Source organism: Atta cephalotes (assembly GCF_000143395.1).
Source record: "Atta cephalotes unplaced genomic scaffold scaffold00005, whole genome shotgun sequence".
Taxonomy (NCBI): domain Eukaryota; kingdom Metazoa; phylum Arthropoda; class Insecta; order Hymenoptera; family Formicidae; genus Atta; species Atta cephalotes.
In genome coordinates, this window is record NW_012130069.1 from 2,168,358 (window position 1) to 2,176,620 (window position 8,263).

General features: G+C 30.2%; 1 protein-coding gene across 1 annotated transcript in view; it reads right to left on the reverse strand.

Moving 5' to 3' along the window:
- The window catches only part of LOC105626522 (microtubule-associated protein futsch), a 47,740-nt gene that overhangs the window by 15,204 nt on the left and 24,273 nt on the right, over positions 1–8,263 (reverse strand). The window contains exons 4-5 of the mRNA XM_012207820.1: positions 2,794–2,850; positions 545–613 (exon numbers count right to left, since the gene is read on the reverse strand). Of these exons, the coding sequence (XP_012063210.1) occupies positions 545–613; positions 2,794–2,850 (126 nt within the window). The remainder of the gene's footprint in view (positions 1–544; positions 614–2,793; positions 2,851–8,263) is intronic.

An 8,263-nucleotide genomic window follows, 5' to 3' on the forward strand; every position in this document is an offset into this window, starting at 1 on the left:
TAAGTTAAGTAATTAAATAACTAACGTAAACGTAACTAACTATACTAATACACTATACAACTAATAATTAATTAAATTAAATAATATATATAAANAACAGAGTGTGTGTGTGTGTGTGTGTGTGTGTGTGTGTGTGTGTGTGTGTGTGTGTGTGTGTGTATAGGAATGATCAAAGGAATATGCTAATCTTATCTCATTAAAAAATAGATAGAGAATATATATATATGCATATATAAAATACAATAAGATAGTAATAAAAAATAGCTATTTACAAACGAAATATTTAATCAGAGAATATGGTAGTAATAAAAATACATGACGCGATTAGAGATAATGTTCAATACGAATGAGTTTTTATTATTAGGTTAACATATAGATATAGACGCAAAATTAACATGAGTAATAACTGTCGTTATTCGTTGACTGTTATGAATGTTAGCATTAAAAAGCATTATTATATCTTATTAATATTATCGAAAAAGAAAGAATTTACTGAGAAAAAAGAAGGAAGTGGTCTGTACAGTGCCCTTGAAAACGTTGGTACCTTCATTGTCGTAAGGACGATCGCCATCGAGAGAGTCCTCGTCGTAGAGACTTCGCGGGCGCTTCACATCTGCCAAGAAGAAAGCGAGACATGTGCGTGTATACGTAAGATTCAAGTATTAATAAGATTACAGCGCACGAATGAATGTATGAATGAATGAATGAATAAATGGTTATTAAGATATGTTGTGTATAGTGATATAGTATATGTGTGCTCGCGCGGTTAAAATGAATTTGCATGCATGTGAGTGCTCGTGTTAATGCAAAATTGTGGACAGATGTTGCAATGAAGAAAAGTAATGGATAAATCGTGATGATGTTAGTATCGATAGGTATCTGGTAACTTTTGATACATAAATACAAAATTTCACATTAATGAAATAATTAGGAATTAAAAACTAAGGAGTAGAAAATAAAAGATCATTCTAGTTCTTTTAATGTTTATATCAAGAATAATTAAAACATTGTCTTTTTATGACTTCTCTTTGCTTAACTCTCTTGTAAGCTTCTAAGTGAGTGGTCCCCTTAAAAATATCTCTATTTTAATAAATAAAATGACAACTCTCATTTTTTCTTTAAGCGATGTTTTTATCCCGTAATCTTCGTCTGTTTTATAATTTCTTTGGAAAAGATAATCAGAAGGCTGTGTAATAAATCTGCTCTTCAGATATACGTTTTATAAATACGATAAAATAACGGGGTTATAAAATAATGTGAAAAGAAAATTAATTTTCATTGAATATTAAAAATGTAAGCTGCATTCGCTAAGAAGCTCTCAAGGCAAGCTGAAAATAGTTTAAAAAAATACGTCACATTTTACCAACCAATTTTATTATCAATAATGAATCAAGATTAAAATTATGCAGAAAATGTTATAATATTCAGTATTCACTAATATTCTATTTAACACTGTACAAATCCTGTTAAATCATACTGACAGTTCAGAAAGAAATGTTAATTAAAAAAAATAACATTAGGATTTGTAAAAATATGTTACTTGAAAAATAAACAATATTCATCTAACATTTTTTAAGACATAGAGAAAAAACATTTTTACAGTGAACTCATAATTAATTTATTATTTAAACAAAATTCACTCGCGAATGCAACAATATTTTGCGATATTAATATGCAGCGATAAATTTTTTATAATATCATTTATTAAATGTATAATATCATTTTATAAATGTATCGGAAGATTAGTTTTCAAATTGAAAAGCGTTAACCATTATTCGTTGAACACGCACTCCGTTACACAATTGTCAAATTACAGAACTCGTTAGCGTTGTTATTCGTTGCAGGATGAATTCGATTTTTATATATCTTTTGAAATAGTACGTGCCGTCCAAAAAATAAAAACGTTTAACGTTGTATTAAGAAAAATTCTGATTGAAAATCAATGAATCAGAAGATTCTGATTATATCAGTCAGAGTTCTTGTTATCTTAGCTAAAATTATAAAATCAACAAGAAAATTCTGATTTATTTATTTTCAACCAGAATTCCAGAATTCCAATTAATGCAACCAGACTTTTTCAGTGTAGTTTTGTTAAAAAATAGCCTAGCAAAAGCAATATCTTATAGCAATATAAATAAATGCGAGTAGGAAATATTATATTCTATAGCAATATTATATTCTGCGGCTTGTCGTTAAATAACATTCCATAATTCATATTCATATAAATTTATATATATTTTTTTCACATTTAGAGATGATATTGTTCAATTCTCATGCTTACAATTAAATTAGATCTACAGTTAAATTAGATCTTTGTACAAATCGAGATACAGATCAAATTCACATCAGGATTTGTCACACTCTTTGTAATCACGCATAAAATCGAATACAAACAGATATATTTAGATATTTTTAGCATTTATTTACAAATTTATTTAGCATTTTCTAGTTATAACACAGATATAAATTATCTCAATTTCAAAATTATTATATTAAAATTATTGTATTGGGATATGTTAATCTTTCGTTAGCAACACCAAAATCATATGGAATTCTTTGGGTAACAAAACAAATCATATATGTATATCACTTTTCGTTTTATAAACAATCATCTCGAAAGATCAGAGGTATCTCTGCGTATACAAATATGCAACGGATTGGGATGCAATCTCGCTTTTAGATGTTCAACGCGCAATAAACACGGTGATTCTCTCAATGTTGCAAAGAGAGATAGATACCACACACAAGTCACACAATCGTTATCGAAGTACGTTGAGCTCAACTCGAGCATACCTGTCAAAGAGAGAGAGTCGTCACCACCAATCTGGGCGAACCAGTGCATCGTTTGTTCTGCGGAAGATAAATTCGATGGTGTACACTTTCTCTGAGAATTATAAAGTTCACGTGGTTCGTAATATTCTTCGCGCGATAAATGTTACTATTACACTGTCAGAAAAATATGTGTTTAATGACATCAAAGTGCATTGCTATAGATAGCATCAGCTATAGATTCTAGTCAATATTATTTATCTAATGACGACAGAGTGTCATATATGTTACTGATATTGCAATTTATTCGACCACATTACTTGCTAAATGATATTATTTTCTCTAACAAGAGTTGCTTAAAATTACTATCTAATTATGCTGTGGCCTTTTGAAACTCCGCAATAAATAAATAACTGTTAACTGTATCTGCGTAACGAAGTTATTCATTAAAATTCTATATTCGAAATTAGATTTTCGTCGAGCGATGAGATATATTGATCGACACCTCGTTATCTCCACGTTATATACAATCGGTGCCAGCGAAGTCTTTCGCTTTGCATCCATATTGCATTAATCCGATGTACCACTTTCCCCTATGCTTATTAATTGCAACGCGGCTGGCTTATTTTCATCCTTCGTGGTTTGTTTTTGACAAATGTCAACAGGAACGACCACCAAGCTGCCAATATTATTATCTTCCACTAATTGCAAATACTAGATGAAACGAAAGAGTGTGAGAACAAAGAAGGAGGAAATGGTACCATCTACCGCTGATGATAATTAGACATGCCAGTTAGTAATACGGGACGCGAAATCGAACAGGAACGAGAAAGAGAAAAAATATCGAAGAACGCGAGAGATGAAATGCTGAGACTACAGTGAATGATATGAAAAGAAGACATTTTGCGACGTCACGAATATCGAATTATGTCGCAACATGCAGAAGAGGGTTCTCTCCGATAAAAACAGCGCTTGGATTTTTCAAATAATATATGTAATAATATAAAACTCGCTTTCCTTTTATCGAAAATAGAAAACTGTTGAGAGTCACTTGTATGTAAATATAATTTAGAAGACGAATTCGTATTGAATCACTAGGGAAATACTCGATATACTCGCTCAAGTTGAGTGAGGTGAAGACGTTGAGTGAAGTGCTCTAAAAACAAAAAGGTAAAGAGTCGAGAGATTCGCAAAAAATCGCTGTATGAAAGTTTGATATCGTCTTGTCTATTTACTTAACTATTTATAGGAAAATCAATAGACTTTATATTGAAAAATTTGCAAAATTGTGAATTATTAAACTTAAATTAGTAACTTTTTATTACTCACATCTGTGCCATCGTGTCGTATGCCAATACATTTTTTTGAAGATCATTAAATATCAAAGAAATATCAAATGATAACTAAATTCTTTGAGTTAGATAATATTTTTTTATTTCTAACTTCTATGTGTCCACAAAATGTGTCCACAAATCAAACCATTTTTAAAGTTAGTTCAAAGTAAACAACGTCCATAATATATAAACTTAGTAAATAATAACTAAATTTGAATCAAATTTAGTGTATTCTTTAAAATTAAATTATTGAAGTCTAATATTTTAATTAAATTAATAATGTATTGAAAAGAAGCAATGACGTATAGAAATTAAAAATTCAAATTGGGTATAAATAAGTAAGTTATGAATTTAACAGTGTGTCCAAATATAAGTAAAACAATTTTTAACATATTTAATTAAGAATCAACATTTACAATTGAATAAACAACGTTGACATAATACAAAATACTGCGGGCACAACAATCATAATTTTTACAGATAAAAAAATGGAAAGAAAAAAAATTCGTTACAAAGCGCGCGCCAGATCTTTTCTCTTTCGTCCATTATCATGATCAAAAAGATTTTTCTTGTTCGACTACGAAAACAAGAAACTTCTAAAGACAGAGTGAAGGTAAAGATATTCATTGGAACATTATTTTCGAGGATGTAGATGCAAAATGCACTATTTGATATTGCATGCAATTCGTAGAGCTATTAATTTCTCTGGTTATTCGGAAACGCACAATGCGTCTCGATCCATCCTCTCTCTGAAAGCTGTCCTGCACACAATATCGCCGTTAATTTACCCGTCTTTGATGAATGGAATGGAACAGCGCATGAAGAACAATGCAATCGCGTTTAATATTAAATGTTCCAGTTAGTTTTGAGAGATTTTCTGCCAAAAAAAAACATTTATTTTAGGAAGATGTTAAATCATATTTTATTCAAAATATTTTTCACCATTAGCTACAACTTTTTCTCACTTTTCTGACAGTAAGTAGATTTCGCGATAAAAAAGTGTTCGTCCTTCGAAGCCATTCATCGAGCTACTTTTTTATTTCATTATATGTTTTGAAATGCTGGTCAGCAAGGTCGTGCTGCATCGATCGAAATAAGTAATAATCCAAAGGAATACAGTCTGATGAATACGTGACATGTAGTATGAGTTTCCTTATACAGATTTCTTTAATAAGATTTAATACAACGTGCGAAGAATGAGAGTTAAATAAGAAATCTAAATGAGAATGCTTAGAAACGGATTGCGAAGAAGCGTTAAAATATTTTGTATAAACATTTTATATAAAATAGGTAAATGAATTTCCAAAATATAAAAAAATTATAAATTCATACAATGAATACACTTATCTTGTGGAATTGTTAGATTTTTCTTAACAAGATCGTATAAAAACTGCTTTTTAATGAACCGCAAAAAAAGTCTCTTAATACAATAAACCGTTCTCTACACGGTAAAAATAATTTTGTAATAAAAATATCTAAAAGTTTAGTTATAGATGTAGATTTGAAAATAATTTTGTTAGACCATTAAAATGATTATGTAAGTCGCTCAAGCTAATCGTTAAAATATTTGCTGATTGTTCAAAACTTTTTGTAACATTGTTCATTATGTTTGAGTGTTCTACATAATTATTTTGATGATCTAACAAAATCATTTTCAGATCTGTATATATTTAAATTTTCAGATAATTCAGCAAAATTGTTTCTTTCTGCACTGAAAAAAAAAAAGATTAGTTGCTGTAACAATTTAGATAGTAAAATATGGCATAGCATTTTTATATGGTTGCTGCAGCCAATCGTTTTTTTCAGTGTGTATATAGTATACAGTATTTTAAGCAGATGATTAAAATACCGATTTGATGAAAATATTTACAACAGTAAATATACAACAGAAAATATTTACATATCCGTAATTTTGAGATGCAAGAATAGATACAATGTGGTAACCGACACAATTTAACAAACGAGATAGTGAGCCGTCGCAGCCTGTCGCCCGGAGGAATGCGCTCATTCGAACCGGTGGTTTATCTATCATGCAGCTGCAGTCATAACCTTCATCATCGTCGCCTTGGAAGCTCAAACGCTGGAAAATCCGCCAGCGGATACATATAGCTCTGTTAATCTCCCTTCGCTTGGAAGTGGGTCGGAAAACAATGGAATCCGTCGCTTCCATCTCTTGATGGAATCCGTCGCTTTTGTATGGAGGTTGTCTTCCTAATTTTCTTCCTTTACTTCTTTCCACCTCCTCGGCTTTTCCTCTCGAATCCGCCATTCATTCACTTGACTGTTCTATCTCGCCAACTTTGCTCGAGTGGCGATGTAGAATGCGAATAGATATGCGCTAGTTGAAGTCACGCGAATGATCCATGAGGTGTTACCGCGAGTAACGTGGTTCTTATCGATGATCGTGTTTTTCACGTTTGCTGAAGCGATAATTATCACGTCAAGTGACGTCTATAGATTTTCATATATGAATTATGTCTGAGAAAGAATATACGTATCATTGTAAAGATAAATCACCAACATCTCTTACTTACAGATGAATAAATCGATATAAAAGAACAAATGTTAGAAATTTTTATTTTAAGCTTCATTTTTTATGATTTGTTGTTGATATTTAATTTATACTGATATTTAATTTTTTTTATTTCTAATTTATGCAAAATAAATTGTGTTTATTGTACTATACTTATTAAAATATATTTAAAAAAAATAAAATAAATTTTTAGAAAAACATATTTTTTTCGATGTGCGTAGAATAATTTTATGTAGGTAAATTTTTAATGAAGGTTAACGATCGAAATTGTTCTCATTTCTCACGTACACTGTAGCATGCTGTGTTTAATTTAACAAGCGAACGTGCTTCTTGAGCACGGATGATATTTATATTTCGAATTTAAAGCCTCGATAATTCTCTTTGTCTTTCAAATTAAATAAACGTACTTTAAATATTGTGCAAGTGCTTAATTTTTAAGTAAACTAGAGAAAGTAACTCGGGGAAAGACATACACGTGAATGTTCTCCAGATAATATTTTCCCACTTTCTTCTTTTGTATTATTCTCATAAAATCCGTTATTAAAATAAGAGATGAATTAAATTTTCCATTAAACTTTCAACTGCACATAGTTGAGTATAAATTAATACGTTGTACGTGTAATAAATTATCTGGTGCGAGTTACACGTACGTACACACATTCGACATGGACCTTGTTAGTTATTTAATTATACTAGATGCTGAGATGTGTTTAATTATACAATTATATACTAAATTACGCATCGCGTCCCTTGTTTCGAATTAAATTTTTATGCATTACCACGCGCGCGATTTTTCCGGCCACATGAAGGATTTATTAACAATTTCATGGGCGCTTTTCACAATTGATTAAACTAACGCAACAGTGCCTCCCACAAAAGCGCGAATTGCATTTGAAGCGTTATTAAATCCTCTTAACCGTTTCGCAAGTTGAACTAGGAGAATTGCATTTGTTATCTACCACGACTCAGAGATAGTACTTTGGATTCATGACTCGATAGTTCTACCACAGATTGGAAAGCAGTTACGGTTTCCCGCGCTAGATTAATATCGTTATCGACAGTGAAATGTCTCGGTGATGCAGCAACCTACATTCTTACGAGAATTCGACAAGGATTTTGAATTTACACAGAAAGAACGATTTGGTTGAAGTATCTAAAAATTTAGCTAGAAAATAATATTAAAATAAATTTAACTGAACCATCATATTTAATGTAAGAAACTCGAAGCACGATGAACAACTGTAAAAAATTTAGACGATCAGATTGAGCATTCTATAATTATTTTGATAGACTAAAAAAATTATTTTCTGTATTTAGCTAATTTTTTTAATATTTCGGCATACAAAATCATTCTTTCCATGTACGCAAAATATTTGGCAAATTCTGATTATTCTCGTCTAATTTTGCAAAATGATTTTAATCATTTTTTAAATGAACGAATTGAGGAATTACGTGAAACAGATTATTTGATATTATTACTATTCAAATTAACATAATTTATGTTAAATGTAGCGTTTTTTATATATATTAGGTGTAGTAAAAAAAGATACTACTATTTATTCTATATATAGTTAAGTAGTAAAGTAAAGTAAGTAAGTTACTTTACTTTACTTACTACTATAATATA